General features: G+C 39.7%; 1 protein-coding gene across 9 annotated transcripts in view; it reads right to left on the bottom strand.

The window, feature by feature from the left end:
- Positions 1–20778, bottom strand: part of NHSL1 (NHS like 1) — a 201226-nt gene that overhangs the window by 77066 nt on the left and 103382 nt on the right. The window contains exon 1 of one of the 9 annotated variants that reach the window (XM_072996061.2): positions 3981–4832. The exons of the other annotated variants lie outside the window; for them this stretch is intronic. Within the exon in view, the coding sequence (XP_072852162.2) occupies positions 3981–4179 (199 nt within the window). The 5' untranslated portion in view covers positions 4180–4832. Of the gene's footprint in view, positions 1–3980; positions 4833–20778 lie in introns of those variants that run through there. 9 annotated transcript variants of the gene reach the window in all.

Below are 20778 nucleotides of genomic sequence, written 5' to 3'. Positions count from 1 at the left end.
CCAGGTAGAAGAAAGTGGGTGGGTGTCTTCACAATGAACACTTCTCCAAGGGACAGGCCAAGCTGACAAAAAGAAAGCATATGTTTTGGCAGTACTTGCAAGAGCAGCAGTACAAAGTAAGAAGAGAAAGGCTTCCCATTCTAACTTCTTTGCCAGAAAAGACTCCCAGTTAATAAAACAGCATCTGGTCCACAACAGTTCTTTTTATACTTTTGACATCATGACTGGAAAAACACAGGGTTCTCCAGTTGTGGAAACAACATCAGTCCTATGGTCAACGGTCAAGGATAATAGGAAGCATAGTCCAATAACATTTAGAGGGCCATCGGTCCATGTCTCCGGGATATAAACTAATGAAGGCAACATCACACTAGGAGTCTGCAAAGGGAAACAATGCAAACCTGGAATATCTAAATATTCATTCAATTCTACCACCTTTCGGCAGGGAAAAAAATGGGAAAAATCTTTTTGTTCTATTAATTTTCTACCAACTGTGAGGCCCACCACTGCCATTACCACTCCCTCATCCCCAACGGCACCAGTGGTCCTGGTGTCTCCTGCCAATAACACCATCAGTTCCAAGTTGCTGGTAATGGTATTCTTTATTTGGCTAGGAGGCTTCCACTACGGTTCCCTATCACTGGTTTCTCATGCCCCAGATATTGAGTTTTTTGCATTAGTTCCACCCCTGGAAACAGTCAACTGAGTGCTGGCCCCAGTTCACGTCACTGAGGCCATTAGAGGCTCACTGCTTGCAGTCCCATAATGAGGGCTGGTAGAGGCAGCTGATGGCAAGTGTTGGTTGGCCTCTTGGGCTTCAAGGAGCCTCCTTCTATCTTGTGTTGGCATTTGTACAACCAGCACCTCAGCTGGGGTGGGACAGGCACCGCAGGACCCGTCATGCGTCTCAGGCACCATAGATCCGCTGGAGCAAGAGCTTTCTCTGGGGCTGGTGTGGTAGAAGTCCCTCTTCTACAGCCTCAGCCCCTTGCCACAGGGAAGCTGCTCACCAACTTATGCTGGGGACCATCCTCTCAGTTCCCAGTCAGCTCATTCATAGTGCAGAGGTTGCAGTACTTCTGCTGCTGAGCCCCCTAGTCTCCTCTTCCTCTGTTGACCCTTTGCCAGATGTTGTGAGCTGAGAAAAACCAAAACCCCTGCCCTCTTTTAATCCAATTCCCCGGCTACCCAGAAAAACCTGGGCCTCTATCCTTCCAGGTTTTCTGAGAGCCCACAGCAGCTCTGCCCAGGCTCTCTGGGTGTATATGGGGAGAATGCAAACAGACTGCCTAAAGCACCATCAGTGGTCCCCTCGCACATGCAAAAAAACTTGAAGAAATTAATTCAATTTAGGAATGGTAACAGACTGATCAATTTTAGAATGTTCTAATTTAACATTAATGACAGACCTTTTTTTAAAGGTAGGCTCTGCCTTGATAAATCTATCATTGTGGCAAAAGAAATAAGTGCTGAGCAGAAGAGTCTATTTAGAAGCTCAAATACTATTTGATGCCATCCTGTGACTGGCCATCTGCCAACAGTCAATCTAGGTTGCTGGGTTTGTATGTCACTGTGGACGTGCCAGTGGTGATGAAATGGTATTAGTGAGGCACTCTGATGGCCTAGTACTTCTATTTGTTCTGCTCGCACTGCTGGACTATCCAGGCTCTCTGCAGTTAATTGCTACATATATTCAAATAATCCTGAATTCAACTGAAACTAGCTTTTCATGTAAATATAAATTTATTAAATTTATAATATATAATCTAACCATAGCTGACAAGGAAATTGTAGTAACTGTACATACAGATTAAAATGTGCAGTTACATTCATGGACATTTTCCAACTGGAGCAAATAAATTTTGGGAAGGAAACCAAAGAAAGATCTGAGAGGTCCTAAAATACAATGGGGTACAAAAGGATGCAGAACTGGCAATAGCATTGGGGGGACTCTAATACTGTAGATGGAATAAGTCATTGCTGAATGCTGGGTCAAGGTAGTAGGAGGGTGGCTGGACTCAGTGATAATAACGTAGAGAGGTGTGCCAAAGGGAGTAGAGAAACAAAGATGTTCTAACAAGATTATAGATAGAACTAGAGATGAGGTAAGGGAGCAGCCTACGATTGATTAGAGAGCTCTTAGATACAGATAAAATGAGATACCTTTTCCAACTCTGTTGTATCTCAGTGCCCTAAACTGTTAAACCCTTTCCAAAGGCCACTGAAGACATAAACACATTTACTTCTTTTATGCTGCTAAATCTCCCTCTGTAAACAATTTTTTAAAAAAAACCAATCTCTGCAGTTGCCAATTTAAAAGAATCTGTAGCCCAACATTATATATATATATATAAAAAATCTGTAGCCCCACACTATATTAATTAATTAAGAGTTATGTTATATATATATACAGTATCAGTAAACTTCCTCCATACTTTGTCTTCCCACATGCACTAAGAAAATAGGGCCTTAGGGAATCCAAACCTTGTAGCCATGTGTGGCAGCAGATGCACAGGGACTGTTTGTGAACCTAAGGTCAAAGGGTATGGTTAACACTGCATTAAAGCATGCCACAAGTCCATACTGATCTATTCTGTTCCATTTTCCATCTGATTTGCACCTGCCACTGGGACAGGAATGAGAATATGCATAGTAATCTAACTACACAATCTTTGCTTTGGCAAAGGGACACTAAGACAAGATTTTCTTGAAACTAAATTTAAAAGAAACTCTTCATTAGTATCAGTATCTCTACTTTGCAGCATTAGAGATGTTCCTACAGAAACAAAGATCACATTGACTATTGCGGGGGGGGGGGGGGGAACATAACCCTGCAAAAACCTCTTGTTAATAGTAACATATTGCATCCAGCAATCTATCACTTAATCTATATCAAGATCTTCTCTCTGAAATTATAATTAGTAAAATATTCTTTTATTATAATTAGTAAAATATTCTTTTACTACAACACATTAGCAAATTTAATTAAAAAACAGAGTATGTCTTCCAAAAAGAGGATATTTTATAATTTGTTTCTGAAACAGCAATAAATTGCACCCTTTCCTGAGATGTGAGTTTATAATAAATTTTGACATTTTAAGCAGATTAAAAGAGGAACTGGAAACATATGACAACATTCTAACTCCGGTGGAAAATATATATGACAAAATGATTTTTTGGGTATACAGTGTTCAATCTTCAGAAAAGGTTTGCAGAATTCTTGAATTCACATTTAAAACAGGGAAGACAATGTGAACTTGCCTCTGAAGCTGAACCTCCATTAGAAAATATATTGTTAGGTCATTTTTATTATTTAGATGCATCAGAATCTAAATAATAAGACATCAGAAAAAATGGAGTAAATAAAATCAGTTTAATTGCTGTTTAAGAAATCATTAATTATGTTTCAGTAACCACTCACTACTCATTCCCTTCTCTTTAAATACAAAACAAGTATATCCAAAAAACTTTGCAGTAGTACGTGTTCAATTCCCCCTCCCCTAAATCTTCACACAGTGTTTGAGCAGCTACATGCCCCCTCCTTGGACAAAGCATGGCACAGAACAATGATGCAAAAAAAAAAAAAAAAACTAGTCATAAACAAGTTCAAATAGAATTTTTTCCTTTATTTTTAAAAGGACTCATTATGCCACACTAGAAACAGAGTTATTGTAACAAACTACATTATACTGTACGTTGGAGTGGTGGCAGATATTTAGTTGTCAACACCATAATACCATTGCACAAATATGCACAAGAGTGTAAAAACACATGTACCTAAGACGAAACAGAGAGCAAAAGATTCTCAAAATGTATCTCAACAACTGTGCTTCCGCATTTTATCACAGGTTATACTGCTCTAGAAGGCATTTTTATACTACTACAAAAGAAAAACATATATATGTTTAGATATATGTTTAAAACATATAAAACACTTGTTCAAATATAACAATTTAGTAAAGTAGATAATTTATTCTTACTTGGCCAAAAAGTACTGTTATCTTTGCGCAGCCATTTTTTCCTGAAGTGCTCATGGACCTTAGTGTGATTTATCTCCGTTTTGCTGGAATGCAGTGGAATGAGTTCATCATCATCATCATCGTAGCAGGCTTGCCACCTGCTTCTCTGCAAGCAACCAACCCCTGGATCTGAAGGCAGGCAATGTACGTAGGCAATCATTCTGAGATATTTCCACACAATATTCCTACAGTTTGTAATGCTGATGTTCTCACAAGCCTTTCAGGCAAAAAGAAATAGATTCCGCAGCAAGTGACATCTTATCCTTTTGAGTAGGCTAGTACCAACACAATTTTAAGAGCCGTGTATCGAAATATTTTACAATTCCTTTGTGCTAGTTTCATTAAGTAGGTTCCATTTCAGGTACGGCCCCACAACCGGATTCAAACCATTATCTAAAGAAATTTAATAACAGTCTGTGAAATACCTCAATCTGAAAACAGATTTCCAGCTGGCCTCTTTATATGCTTCAGCTGAACTCTGATGCTTCGCTTAAGCTTTATCCCAGATTATTTGTCACTCTCTGAACAACAGGTACTACAGTCCCTCACAGATGGCTGTATCTTAAAAGCTTATTTAAAGCTAAGTTACAGTGCTTACAGCAGTAAGGGCGGTTACAAAATCAGAATATAGTAGCACTGTGTCACAACTTTTTTTTCAAGCTCACACACATACTCGCATGTAGAATCAAAAGAGGAAAACCAGTTACAATTTATAATTTGTATACTTAGACAACATAACTCTTATACACAGTTCTTATAAGAATGGTGAGAAAATGAAGGAAAATTAATGACTTTAATGCAGTCATCTCCAACTCTTTTGACACCACAGACCGGTTCAGCATGCATGCGGAGGGGCATCTGTGTGTGCGTGTATGCATGTGGGAGTACGTCTGTGTGCGCGAGGGAGGTGGGGGCATGCATGGAGGGCATCCGTGCATGCATGGAGGGCGTCTGTGCATGTGGGGGGCATGTGTGCTTGGGCACATGTGCATCTGTGCAAGGGGGACAGGAGATCTGCCTCAGCAGCCCTATCCTGATTCAATAGTTAAAACTAGGATTAAAATATATTCCCTAGGCCCCAGAACAAAGAATAAATTTCCTGGACACCCATTAACATTAATCAGTGCTTCATCATTTTAAAAACAGGAAAGTCTTACATATACCAATTTTAATTATTTCTCTGTTACGTTGAGAAATGTTATAGCATTTTCATTGTTCAACTTTACATGTCAACATTTACACTAATTTAAGATGAATGTTTATCATTAACTTACAGATTGCTATACAACATTATATTATTTTAAAAGCAATAGAATACTGTATAATGAGGCACTGGAGATTCAGGCCATACCGACTTCGTAGCAATAGGATGAAAAATGTTTGACAATGAAAAAAAAGATGCCTAATCCACATTAGAAATGAGCTAACTGTATCCCAGGACTATATAGATAAATCATTGAGCTTTGTAAATTATTTCTATTTACTTGATTTTGCAATTCAAGTATAAAAAGCTGAGAGAGAAAACCAGACTAATTTACTTTAGTCTATGCATTTACCAGATTTAAGGTTTTTAAATACATAAGAAGATCACAAAGGTCTGAAAACCAAACAACAGTTTAACACGCATTTCTGACAAATTAGGTGTATTTTAATTATATGATGTAAGAAGATACTGTTAAAGAGTAATGGGATCATTCCTAAAATCCTGTTTACTGAGTATTTTTACCATATGGCATGAATTAGTGACTGAAGAACTTCTTCAAATAAATTATATACATTTAAAAAAATAGAAGATACACATGTATTTGTGAACTATTGGGATATGCAAGCAATCAAGAAAAAACTGATCCCCACTCCTTTTATGTTTAACATCTCATTTTTTGGTGGAGTATTTTTAGCTTAGAGCTTATATCCTTTTTTTAAAGCTTCTGCACACTTGTTTGTACTTTTCTGGTTGTCCCATAAAGTTATTAATGCCATATGGAATTTGCTTTGTGTCCACACAGAGATCACTTACTTTAAAAACTGCTAGATAGCTCAGTGGTTCAGGTATTTGGCTGCAAAGCCAGAGGTTGGGAGTTCAATTCCCCACTGTGCCTCCTGGACAGGAGCTGGACTCAATGATCCACTGGATCCCTTCCAGCCCTGCAGTTCCGAAATTATAGATTTCTCACCTGATTTAGCCATTTAGCATGAAATTTACATGGAGTTTATACCTATGGGGACTAGACATGATTAAAGAAAAGAGGGAAACAGATAATTTGGCTGAATTAACTCTGTTTGCCTAGTCCACTATTTAGAATTAATTTCAGCACAGAAAATGTGAATAACTGCTGTCTAGTGGCCCTCTTTTCCACCATGTGACCAGATAGGAGGGGGTACAGCTTTGAATTCATTATGTGGTATTATTACTGTGCAAGACGGAGGACCTAAAATTCCTAATATTTCAGTTTTCCGATGGTGACTGTATTAGCCAAAGTGAAATTCAACGCCTAATGGGACCCTCTGCTTTGTCTACAGCATCCCTCTATTATGTCCTGGAACAACAGCAAGCAGTTAAGGTAAGGCTCCCTCCCTTCTGCTCCTTGCCTCCCCCCCCCAACTACTCCACTTATTTGTAATTTCTTATCAGATGAAGAGTGCATGTTCCCCAAAACCTGCACATATCTTGTGCCTATATGCAAAATATATCGGTACTTTGTGGCATCATCTCGGTATGGAATTTAGGATTTACTGTATTTTGTAACTATGTGCTTTTATGTGAACTGTGATATAGTTACATTACTGTTATAAGCACTTGACTAGACATTATTCAGGGAACATCTTATTCCCCACTTTCTTAAAACATATGCACACACTTTTATGCAATACATACTGCAACCCAAAAAGAGGATCCAAAAGCACAGCTGAAACAATCCATGAACCACACAACAAGCCAGCCTTTCCCCCCCCCCCGTCAGTGCCAGTGCCCCAGAAATGGCTTCTCACATTCGACACGACAAAATGATTCACATGCCAAAATTTTCCCAGAGTGTTTACCACTCAACCCTCAATGGGTCATGATAAGCCCCACATGTTGGAGTGCCCATGTTCTCATGGCATGGCATGGCATGGCATGGCAGGCAGCAAAGCTCTCCCTGGTCTCAGCAATCAGCTCCTTTCCACAGAGAGTGCAACTGAAATGATCTGGATGATACGTAGGAGACATTCATGAACATCAGGAGCTGCTAATTATCAAGCGGCACTTCTTGCAAATATACTTGCCCAGACCCTTTGCTTTCTCACAGGAATCCAAAGCAAAGGTTCAGGCACTCAGGAAAAAGATCCTAGAATACACATTGTCACCAGTACAGTGGTGCCTCATTTGACGATAATCCGTTCCAGGAAAATCACCATTAAGCAACAACATTGGAAAACGAAATTAAAAACCCCACTGAAATGCATTGAAACCCGTTCAATGTGTTCCAATGGGGTAAAAACTCACCGTCCAGCGAAGATCCTCCATACGGCAGCCATTTTTGCTGCTTGTATATTTATTTATTTATTTATTTATTTATTTATTTATTTATTTATTTATTTATTTATTTATTTGATTTATTTGATTTATATCCCGCCCATCTGGTCTGGTCGATCACAAAAAGATCGTAGTACAGCGATTTTGTCGTAAGCGGGGCAATCATTAAGTGAGGCACCACCGTACTTTTCATCCTTTTTAGAGGCCTTTTTAGAGCTGGACAGTTGGGAGTCCCATCCGGCAGCAAGGGGAAGAACTCAGCCACAGGATCCAGTCTTTGGATCCTCTTGGCAGGAAAAACCTGCTCCTAAAGAAGGTCTTTATCTTGAGGAATTATTATCTGCCTTGGGGCTTCAAGGCAGAGAATACATTCAGATTTCTTGTGGATTGAACTGGAGGCTGGCTATTCCTATTCCATCCTCTAACTTAGCTTGTGTTCCTCGGTTTAGGCATCTGGCTCCCCGCGCATCAAGGGTCTGTAGGGCTGGGTAGTTCTTCTCTCACCTTTCACCTGAGTTCTGTAGCGCCAAGCTCCTGTTTTGTGGAAGGCTCTTCAAACAGAGTCATTATTTTGGAGGCTGCCTACATGAGGCAGAGTTATTTCCTACATTCAAGTTGATTCTCATAAGAAATAACCCAGAGTAATTTTTACAGTTTTATATTATTCACAACAGTTAGTAACCCAGAAATATTACACTCATGTATTTTTATTTCCTTTTGAATAAAAGGTCAATTTTTGAAAGCTGTGGGGATGAATGTGTCTTGAAGGAAGGCTTTATGTGTATATCCTTCCATCACAGGGCTTGTAACTTAAGAGAATCCAAGTCTGCTTTCACAGGTGACCTCAACAGCAGGGGAACCCATAATCTCTCTCTAAGAAAGGTGAGCATACAGCTTGGCAAACTCTGAACAAGGAGGAGAAATACTGTCTGTATTGTGGCAGTGAGCAATCCAAGACCAGGAGATTCTGCACTTTGAGGAAGTTAAATCCAGCTCTCAAAAGCTGAAGAGAGGGGAGGAAGCAAATGGAGACCCACTTCTCTTTTTGTTTCTTTTTTCAAGAGTCCACACCTTCTGTGAGAGTTAGTATGGTGTAGCAGATAGAATCATAGAACAGTGGAGTTGGAAAGAGCCTTTCAGGACATTGTCTAATCTCCTGATATCTCTAAGTCCACGTGTTATATCCTAAGTCTTCCCTGTTATCACCGACCTAGATGTTTTAAACTTTTCATGCTAGTATTACCTCTCAGAGTAATCTAGAAAAAAGTTTTCTGCTTCACAGGATGGACCATCTACCAGCCAATCCCTTCTGTTCCACACTGATATTCTTTCTAGATTCTGTTCCTTTTGTAAGTGACAGGCATCACACTGGATGGGGGAGTGGGACTTTTACAATAAAATCTGGTCAGTTGATCAACATCTAGAGCGAATGGTCTGGAAGCATTTTCTGGAACTCCTATAAACAACAACAACAAAACAAGTAGAGCCAAGGAAGAAGCTGTTTATCCAGCTGCCTGTCTGTCCTTGCATTGCCTACTAGATGCCTCTCCCATCTTCACAAACAACCCTATTCCAAGTCATGTGCCTTTTTGGCATTTTTCATGTTGCTAAGTGAGACTGCATTGTCCTCTGAGGAACTTTCCAAAGGATGTGCCAGGGCATGTGAATACTGAATGAAACAGAAATGTGCCTTGAAATATTTAAAATTGAAAAATTAAGCCACCATTTGGATACTGCCAATCTTTTATTATTCCCTGGAAAAGGTGGACCAGTGAATTATAAGACTGTCTATTCTTTCTGTGGAAAGTCAGCAATATCCTCCGAAGGAAAGGTATATGAATACAACAAAATTACAGTTCATACTATGACCAATGGAAAGGATAGGCATTCTTGGAACATCATACTACCTCCAAACAATAGTCTTCTCATCAAAGAGGAGGCAAGACCTTGGAAAGAAATATTAACAGAACTTCCCATTGACTAAAAGGCAGCTGTGCACAGGTCCAGGTATCAAATGTTTCAAAATATTCTTTTAGAAGATGAAGACAGGTTCAGTCAAGAAAAAGGCCAGGATACCTCTATCCTCCTCTAGGATTTTCAAAGGCAGTTATCTACTAACACTAAGAACGGCATGTAGCATTTAACAGGTTAATAAAAGTTTTTTAAAAAATTAAACCTTAGTGTATGGATTGGGATTTCTTTTTAAGTTTTGACTTTCTCCTTCATTACAGTGGTGCCTTGCTTAACGATTGCCTTGCTTAACGAGGAAATTGCTTGCTGATTAGGTTTTTGTGATCGCAAAAGCGATCGCAAAACAATGGTTTAAATGGGGAAAATCCGCTTCACGATGATTGGTTCCCTGCCTTGGGATCCGATTTTCACATTAAGACGATCTAAAAACAGCTGATCATCAGGTTTCAAGATGGCCTACAGGTGTACAAAATGCCCCCCCCCCGCTGTTTTCTAGGACGGATTCCTCGCTTTACAGGCACTGAAAATGGCTGCCCCCATGGAGGATCTTCGCTGGATGGTGACTTTTCAGCCCACTGGAACGCATTGAAGGGTTTTCAATGCTTTTCAATGGGCTTTTCTATTTTGCTTTACGAGGATTTCATTCTACAGCGATTTCGCTGGAACAGATTATCCTTGTTAAGCAAGGCACCACTGTATTTTGTTCCACTTTTACTGGCCACCAAATTTGGACTGCAATGTGAAGGGCCTTTTGGGGTTATAATTTGTCTTCAGAAAAAATAAGAGAAAATGCCCAGTACCCTTGGAACATAATAGGCTACAATGTGTTTCAAGATCTGAAAATATGTTCTTCAGCAGCGGTTGTTGCTGATGTTGAGACAAAAGCCATTATGTTGCATAATATTAAAGGATTTTAAATTATCCCATGCAGCTGTTGAGGCAACTAAAAAAACATGGGACCAAAGATGTGCTGCCAAAAATAAATAAAAAGAAATGTCTGTAATCTGCAACAGCAATGGAATGACAAAGCTGCTAAGGCTGGTACACCCCAGCACTATGACAGAAAAGCATTCTTTATATCTGTGAAAAGGAGCTAAACTTACAGTGTGTAGTAACTAGAAATTCAGATACAGTTGGAACAAAACTAGTAATGCCAGTCCTGTTAATTCAAATGTACTGCAATCCTTGATTACAGGATTTCTAGATGGCACATTTTGTTCCTTTGAGCATCAGTGCTCGGTAACTGATGTGATATACCCAACATAGGTGCGAAACCTAAAATGGTCCAACAGTTTGTTAAGATGTACTATCTATAAGGGGTACATAAATTCATAAAAGTGTGTTCTCTTGCTTACCATCAGTCAGAACATACAGCAACCTTTATTCATAGTCAGGCACTACAACACACCACTGGAAAAATATAAGCATTTCCAGCTATCCATCCTGAGACCAAGTACAAGAATCCAGTAAAGTCCCTATGAATTCCTCCTCATCACCAGAAGGAGAAGGGGAAGTTGAAAGGCCAGGACCCGGGGGAGGGAACGAAACTAAAATCCTCAGCAACCAAAATGCACATACATAAACCCATACCCAACATACTGAAAATGTAGAAGCAACAAATCCTGCAGACTGTGTTTTTACTGTTTTTGAAGCTCCTTGTGTATGATTTTTATGTCCAAAATGTGATCAAAACGGACTATCATGTTACTACTGTAAGGCAAGCAATATGATAATTTAGTCCTTGGACAGCAAAGGTGACAACAACTGTGAAACATCTACAGTCTAGTGGTTGGAATCTGACTGAGATTTTACTCCAAAGTAGGTTAAATTGTGTAGGTCACAAATGTGAATGAATTAAGTTCATTGCTAATTGCTTATTAAGCAAATGCTGATAAGCTAATGGAGCTAATTAACAGTGGGCTGGGCATACACTTGCTCACATGATCAGCTTTGGGCACACTGTGTTCTTCCTAATCCCCTGTAAGTGGTAAATATAACAATGAAATGCATGCGAACTCATCAATGTCATTCCTGGGGAAAATGGCAGTATGAGGTAATTGGTGATAAAGTGATAAAATACTCATCTACACTAAAGTGTTTACCACTTCAAGCACAGACAGCCATTTCCTATACACAGTAAACAATTTTATCAATATAAAAGTGGTTAACTAATTAAACTTGGAAGGAGTGGTATGACATGCTGGGATAATATATTTCAAATAAAAAATTTTAATCAAAAAGACGGTAACAGTTAATTTCCAATGACAGCAATAACCAAAATGGTTTTTCTATAAAATGATCAATATACACAATGGTTGGCTACAACCCAGCAGTGTCACGTATCACACTGTTGAGAATTATGGCATTTATCTTTCATTTCGGCAATTTTTCTCTTGATTTGGCACATGCTGTGAAGTTTTACAATAAAAGCTACTCCAAGCAGCTACTCCTAGTATTTAAGATCAACAATTTTAGAGCAATAGCTATGTAATTGTGAATGGATATTATCAGCAATTGATAGTTAAGGTATCTCTGGCTGTGGCATTGCTGCTTTTACAGAGTAACAGCAATTTAGCTTTCTTCAGAACTTGGTAATAAAAACAATAACAAAGAGAACTTGACACACAAAAACCAGCATCTCTGAAAATTATTTTGAACAGCAACTTATTTTGAACAGTGGTAACCTCCAAACACAAGACCTACAGGCAGTTTTGCACAGTGGGCTGGATATAAATTTATGGGTGATCGTATTTACGATTTATCCCCTCCCCCATCATATCCTGCTGTTGGGACAGTCAAGTTCTATCTATTTTGCAGTGATCAACTAAGTGTGAACCAGGCCATCCTTTTTCCATGCATGTTTGTACTTTTTTCGTACCGCCAGCGGGCCTTCTACTTTTCTGAAATGAATGTGATCACAATGTTCCATTTTCATTTCTGACATATATGATTGCCGGTATCAAATCAAAGTTGGGGGGGGGGGGGTTGTCCTAGAGTGATATTTACAGTAATGTTTTTATTAGGGGTGTGACATGGTATTATACAGTGGGAACAACCCTTCTCTTCTGCTGCCTCTAATCCAAAGTTTTTTTTCTTATTATGCTGTCCAGTTCAGTGCTATGTCACATAAATGCTGAGCTAAGAAGTAGCATCCCTCCCCCTTTGCACCCAGATTAAAACTCCTGCTGCCTCTCTTCCTTTACCACCAACCCCACTACCACCTTTCCCTGTTTGTTAATTTCCCTGCACTAATAGATCTCTTACTAATAAGACTTTCAATTGGGTTTTGCAATGCTATTCCACTCACGTCTTCTTACCCTTCAGATTCAGCTGCTCTTCTTAGCTTCCTTCATGCTTTGCTATCTCCCCGACAAACCACCCACCACAACTGTCAAACTCCAGGATCCAATCCAGATAAGATTCAAGCACTTCCAGCTGCTGTTGGTCTTCAGCCAGAGAGACAACCTAACCTGTCTCATCCTGAAGTTAATAAATGGCAGCCTAAACCAAAGTGAAGCAATGCTTTCTATGGCTAGATGGCTCTGGATCATAATTGTGCTTACTCAAAGGAAGTGCCAGACAGTCATCTTTCACTTGCACATTTATTTGGCAGTAAGTTTCACCACACTGAAATGGACTGAAGTACTCCATAAGTCTGGCCTCCTGACAGGCAGACAAGGAGGAGGTAGAAATAGCAGCAGAGGCCAATCCTGTTTCTGCAGGCAGAAGAGGCATTCATCCACCTTGAGCAGAAAGGATTAGTAAACTCAAGCAGCAGCAGAGAAGGCAGCAGCAGCACTTATGTCTTTGGACCCGCTGCCACTATACATTTTCTTATATATATTTTTGTACGTGACGTATCACTGAATTGAAATAACAGACTTCTGCTGTATGAGTGTATACAAATCACAAAGTCAACTTACCAGCTGACAGTAAGGGACAAAAGGAAGGGTGGGAAGAGGGTGTCATTTTTGACAGAAGGATGGGTGAATATTGATCCTTGATAAGAATAGTCCCTGGTCCTTGATAAGAATTGTAGCGATTTGATGAGGTGTGGTATAATTTCTTGTCCCAGGATAAGTTTGCATTTGCATGTGAACACAAGCATTGACTTAAATGCCTAGGAGAGTGATTACGTCCAGAGAAGCCATACTTTTCAACTTGCACCAGGTTCCCTGTCTAGTCACTCTTTCAGTTATGATGAGAGATCAGAGGAAATCAATGAGGCCAGCTGGTCATAACTAACAAAGCCCCCTTGATTTCAATAGGTCTTTTCTAAGTAACTGGTAGCACCTTTGGACAGCATAGCTAATGGTAAGAGCTACAGGTCATAGGCTGACCGTCCATGGTCTACAGTAGGGATGGATACCCCCAGAATTTCAAGTAGTTGAAGGTGATGAGGAACCCAAAGGGTGCTAGGGGACACATATGTACTTTTAAGGGACACCTGCAGCCATGCTACCTGTAGGGGAGGTCGGGGTGGGGAGGCTTAAGATTTAGTATTTCTTTGACTACTCCCACTTATTTTCACAGATGCTCTTGCCCACCACAGGATTCAGTGTGATGTTTGCAGGGTGAAAAGAAACTCAGTCTCAAATCCCTATCTCACTGCTTCAATGCCCAAGCAGCTGTCAAATTACCTGTCAATTCTCAGCTTTGGTGTGGTTAAATCACCATTCCAAGATTCTGAAAGAAGGACAGAGTACAAGAGTAACCAATAAAAAAAACTAGAAAGTTAGTAAATTCCAAGACATTATAGTGAACATGTTTTTGTGTTTCTTGCAAAATATACATTACATTTTCCTGTGAACCTCTCCTCCCAAAACACAGACAAAAACAGCCAGCCAGCTTCCCACAATTCTTAAACCCCTCACAAACTCTGATACAAACTGACCTAATCCACTGTCTTATTCTTATTCTTACTCTTATGAGTGACAATTGTCACTCTCGAATTGGCCTCCTCAGCCACACTAGACACTGTTCCAAGTCCTCCATACAGAGCACGTTACCATAGTCTTTCGAGACTGAAGGATGCCTAAACAAACTCTTATGAGTCTATGCAATTCTCAACTCAAAAAAATTAATATGGTTTAAATAAATTTCAAATGATATTTTGAGATAAAACATATTCATTTATGCAAATAATGACTGAAATTTAGTAGAAGCTACAAGTAGAGGAGACACATTCAGTCAATGGAATTTACAAAGCAGCTGACTCACCAACACCCCATTTATTCAACAGGCCTATTCTAGTTATGACCTACAACTGGATAATGCAGATCTTAGCACAGAAATGGGACAAATGTATGGAGAGACACCTAAAAGTGACACAGACTGGAAAGAAACCAACATTAATATAAATTTTGAAGGCAATAAAATAATAGAGACCATGGGTGTTGCCTAATCTAAGCCTAAAATGTATCACTTGGAACAGAGAGGAATGAGAGTTTACACCATTTAAATACCTAAATCCTTGTTTGAAATATCTACATTTATAGCTTCATCCACAGGGAATTTAAAAGATATTTATAATGATGTGCTGCTATACAACATAATGTCACTATTAATGTCAGCAAAAACAAAACATCTGTAAAGTATATTGGCAACATGAAAGACTGAAGCCAGTTAAAAATATCTAGGCTAGCTACCAAAGTCACGTTTAAACATAGCACAGTATAGTCACCAGAAGCCTCCACAAGCACTAACCCTTTGGCATGAAATGATATGAAAAAAACCTTTCTGTTTAGACAGCTGGTAAGGCAGCATTTAAACAATGTTGAATAATGCCAAGAAATTACTTTATCTAAATCTTCCAAAACCCTGTAAAAACAGAACTGTATATATATTTCATATAAGAATAAACATATATTTATATACTGTAATTCATAAACTGTGCAGATGCAAACATTTATACACCGAGTGTATGGAATCTCATATGCAACTTCAGTACTAAAAATTCTTTACATACCTACAGTTGTGAACAGTTTGTACATACTTCTTTAGCAACTGCTCTGGTGAGAAAATTCCACATTTAAAATGAAACACAGTAACTAACATTGCAAACATATAGGGCAAAATCCAAAGAAACAAAACAAAACAAAAGAAGATATTTTTAAAAAGACGAAAACCTGTGGCAATTTAAAGACTATTATTATGTTTTAATGTGAGCTTATGTGGACAAGCAGACTTATCCATGAAAGCTTACATTAAAATATAATAGTCTTTAAATTGCCACAGTTTTTTTTTAATGTTTTGTTTCTTTGGATTTTGCCTTACATGCATGCACAGACTAACACTGTTACCTCTTCTAAAACTATAACAATGCAAACTTACTTCACTCAGGCATCAGAAATGAGTTCAAGTTAAGGATGTCCATCAAAAAATGGATTTGTAATTACAGCCCTTTGAATCCAGAATTTATTGCAGCCTCTACCCAAGGAAGAACAATACCTGATTCTGCTACAACAAAACAAACCCTTCCAATGAAAAATCACGCATGAAGACACATAGACACAAATTCAATTAACATCATATATCTGTCTAAATAGAACAAAAACTTATTCCCCTTCCTGTATACCGCAAAGGGGCTTAACCTAAATATAATATTTCCCTGTTGATTTATAATGTATTAATCTATGAACTTACAAATCCTAAATATTAGTCCTAACTACATTAAGTCAATGAAATAAAGAGAATGTAAATATAAACTGAGGATTCAGAAAAGGACAGAGAGAAGACTGCTGCAGCACAGGCTTGCGCCAGAGCATATCCTAATAGCACACGTTCAGGATATTTAAAAGCAGCTATGCCCACCTTTCAGCTGGAACAAACCGATGTGAAAAAAAAACACCTTCTTGTGTCTGTGGCTGCTACTAGATTCCATTGGTGTAGACCAGTGGTTCTTAACCTTTTTGAAAGAAATGCCCCCTTGAGCCATTGAAGAAGTTATCATTGGCCCCTCCCCGTGGTGGCCACACTGGCAGCCGCTGTGCGGCTGCCGCCGCAGGAAAGGGCGATGATAACTTCAATGGCCTGGGTCTCGCTTCTTTCCGCCTTCCCCCCCCCACCCGCATACTCAGAGACTAAGCAGCAGCTTCCACTTGGCTTTTTGGGCGGCTCTGGAGCCACCAGCACCTGAGGGGGAAAATGGCCAGCGCTTAGGCTGTGGTGGTGGAGTGAGGGGTGGTGGTGGGAAGGACAGAGGCTCTCCTTCTCGCGTCTCGGCTTTCCGGGGGAGAGACACACAAGGCTGGGCTGAGGGAAGGGAAGGCAAACCATGGCTGGCCGCCTTGCCTGCCCACCTGGGGGCTTCAGCCCCACCTCAGGATGGGGAGCCTGCCATGACTAAGCAAAGGCCAGACATGGGCCGAGAAGGGAAGGAGGGAGGCCAGGATGCCTGACAAATAGGTTTCACTTCTACTTCTTTCTCTAGCCTTTTGATTCTAGGCTATAGGAGTAAATAGGTCTCCTAATATTAGGAATTATTATACTTGGGTCAAATTTAGATCTGAATAAAATTGGAAGTATCTGAATATGGCATTATTTGGTGAATTCTAAATATTTCAAAATATGAATGCACATCACTACTTCAAATCACTGAACAGAATTTGCTAAATTCAATGGAACTGACTTCTTGATATTTATAGTATTGCAGCCTGAGTGACATACATAATGTCAGTAATTCAGTGCCCACTGCTGAAACTAAGCATCACTGTGGTAATATTCACCAGATCTTTAGTTTAACCCACATAATAATGAACCAATAAAGTATGAAAGCACCATCATTATGTTTGAACTTATAATAATGTATTCTGAGAACTGAGGATGCAAACTTCCACTTATTTCATTATTGCAGAGAAGAAAAAAAACTGGAAGTTTTCTTCCCAGTGGGCATGATCATATAAAGATTTTTTTTCTTCTCTTTTCTTTCACTTCCTCTTATTCTTTTGTATTTTTTCATGTCTTTTTTTGTGAAAAAATCATGATTTTTTAAAAAAGAAAACAAATTGGGGGCAGAAAATCTGATATGCAAGGCTATCTATGCATAAAGCTCTGATGTGCATATATAGCCCTGTGCCTTCCTCTATAAGAATTTCTCCCTTCCTTTCAGTAAATGGAGGAGGCCTTTTCAGAATCATAGGCCAGAAGATTTTGGGAGACTGCATAAATCACAGTGGTGAATTGCTATAATCAATAAGTTGCAACTTGTATTCCTTGCTGTGTGCTGACTGTGTGATTTGGTCATGACAAGGAATTGAAGCAGTAACTTGTTAAGCAGGAATTTGCCAGTTGAAGACACAGATAATTTGTTTCTAAGTTGTTCCCCCCCCCCCCAAAAAAAGTAACAAGTAATGGTAGCAATCAACATAAAGCCACAATGAATTTAAAAAATTACCAGTTAATATTCACGATAAGCAATTGCAATTCTTTTTGAGTTCACATAAGGCTAATGAAAGGAATTAAGTTTTTTAAAATATTCCAAGTGCTGATTTAAGTTAACCTGGTTAAAATTCAATTCAGCTTCCAAATGGACTGGAGTAATTACAGCATAAAAATAATTGCACATCAATGCTGTCTTTCCTAAGAAAAGCCTTTGAGTACAAGTTGTCTTCCCCACTTAGATAATGGATATGCTTGAAGCTATTGGAAGAAAAAGAAATCTGTTTCTGATTTCAAACTTTACATATTTGCTAAGAACATTGCCTAGAAAAGAATCCGAGGAATGCCTTTACATGTATCCCTACACAGGAGACAACTGGTGAACAAACCACTGATGTTTTTGAAAAGAAAGGGAAGATAAATTGAGACTTCTGTCACAGACCTTTCCTCTAGGGAGCATCAACCACATGCCCAGGATTTTTCAGAGACCGTCTCCAGTATAACTTCTTACTATTATTAGCAGAAAATATCTCCCCTACCCGCATTGCCCAAATCCACAGCTGTAGACAAATACGGCTAAGGAAAACACTTCCTAAACACAGCCAAGGGGCTTCTCTCTCTTTTCTCCTCACAGTGAGATTTCTCTGCCTAAGCTTTTTTTTTTTTTTAAAGAAATCTTATGGCCTTTCTCAGAAGTTTCCTGTTGTTTTTTTCCTGCTAGGATTATTACAATTATTATTATTATTACCACACAGAACAGCATTTTTCTTATGTAGAATTCACTAGGAAGGACATTAAGCTGCACTGAATTTGACAGTTTCCTGTGAAAAACAACAGGCAAGAACTTTTGCAGAGTGAGGGGAAATGATGAGGCTGGGAGAAGGAAAACAGGGGGCTCATTTTCACAGAAGGCTGAGAAATCTAGCTGAAGTCTTCCTGTGAGGAGAACAGGGGGAAAACATTGGTAGCAATATATTTGCTGATTAGATTAGGCATCCTTCAGTCTCGAGAGACTATAGTAATGTGCTCTGAATAGAGGCCTCAGAACAGCGTATAGTATGGCTGAGGAGGCCAACTGGAGAGTGACAATCCCTTCCACACTGAAGACAAATACAATCTGTCTCCTGTCCAGCTCCCTGGTATTGCTGGCTTCGGGACTGTCTCTTTGCCTCGTCCTGCTGGACAAGTGTCTCTTCAAAATGGGGAGGCCATGCTGCACTGTCTGCCTCCAGGCTGAACGCTCAGATATCAAGGTTTCCCATCTGGTGGTGTGTCTGCTTTTTAAGATGCTGTCTAGGTTTGTCATCGCTTTCCTCCCAAGAAGCAGACTGTCGTTGTTCCCTACATTTCTCCTGCAACTCTCTGAAGCAAAATACCATGTCAGTGGTGGACCTACTGTATTAGCTCGAAATCCACAGTGTGATTCTGGATAGACTCTGTCTGCAAGCACCTGAAGTCTCTTCAGCACAACATGGGCAAGCAGCTTCTCTACAATGCTGAGAAGAGAGATGACTCAGTGGTTATTGCAGTCACTCCTGTCTCCTTTGTTCTTATACAATGTGATGATGTTTGAATCCTTCATCTCCTGCGGTACTCCACCTTCCCTCCAGCAAACACAAAAGATTCCATACAGCTTGGTGCTGATGATCTCTTTAAGCACTTCAGCAGGGATGTTATGCTTCCCAGGTGCCTTGCCAGAGGAGAGGAAATCCAAGGCCAATTTCATTTCTGCTAAAGCTGGTTCACTTTCCAACTTTTCCAAGACAGGCAGGCAGGCAGGCACTCAATGTTATTTAATGTCTCTTTGGTCACTACATTCTCTCTGGAATATAGCTCAGAGTAGTGCTGCACCTAGCATTCCATCTGCTGTGCTAGTCTTGCATTATCATGCCTGTAGCAGACTTCAAAGGAAGTCGGATTACAGCTTATTACAGCCCTGCCTGCATACTAATTGACTAAGCTCCTGGCATTGTCTACACAATAAAAGCATAATGAACAACACTGAAAGTAATTTTGGAAACAACCTTTTCCTCTCCAAGGTATCTCATTGCTACTTCACCTGATCCAAGCTTTCTGAACACAGCAGTGTAGCTCCCTTTTAAATCCCCGTACCCCAACAGTCAATTTACAACCCAAATGGAATTATACATTATGATGTGGCCAAAGTATGGTATCAGCTAACTAATGCTGAAACTTCAACAGTTCCCATACAAGCCTGATAAAAACATGCACCTTCAATAACTATGAGGACAGAGGTTAGAAAGTTACTTCTTAGAGCTGGGCTTAGGGGTGGGATACTAAGAGCTGTAGTGACATTTACAAGCCCTGACAAGGCTAAGACATAATACTCAGTGAATAATCTGAAATCACTGTCAGTTTGTTAAAGAAAATAGTTTTTTAAACCCAGAAACCAACACTCCCTAATTTATTTCCAATAGTTAAGAAATTATAAAGATTCAACAGCCCTTATTCTGTCCAGTATTTATGCATGGGGTGCTCCAACTGCAGATGTTATTACAGCAACTGCAAAGGCATCAGCCACATTGAGACACATGCCTGGTTGTGTGAGCAGGCACATGACTGGGCAGCAGGCACCTTGTCAAATTGCTTCAGAAGATAGAGTTCCGTGCATGCAAATACTGAACAGGATACCAGCCCACAAGCTTAGCTGTGTCTCTTTGTATGGCTGTCTCCTTCCTTTCTATCACTGACCAATTTCACCTATGAACAATGGCTGAACAGCTCGGTGGTTTAAGTATCTGACGTTGTAGCCAGAGGTTGAGAGCTTAATTCCCCACTGTGCATGCTACAAGAACCAGTCTGTGTGACCAGGGGCAAGCTACTGTACACAGTCCCAGGGTTCCTCCAGAAGAAGAACACGCTAAGCCACTTCTG

This window comes from Pogona vitticeps, chromosome 1 (genome assembly GCF_051106095.1).
Source record: "Pogona vitticeps strain Pit_001003342236 chromosome 1, PviZW2.1, whole genome shotgun sequence".
In the NCBI taxonomy this organism is placed as follows: domain Eukaryota; kingdom Metazoa; phylum Chordata; class Lepidosauria; order Squamata; family Agamidae; genus Pogona; species Pogona vitticeps.
This window is presented reverse-complemented; position numbering and strand designations above follow the sequence as displayed.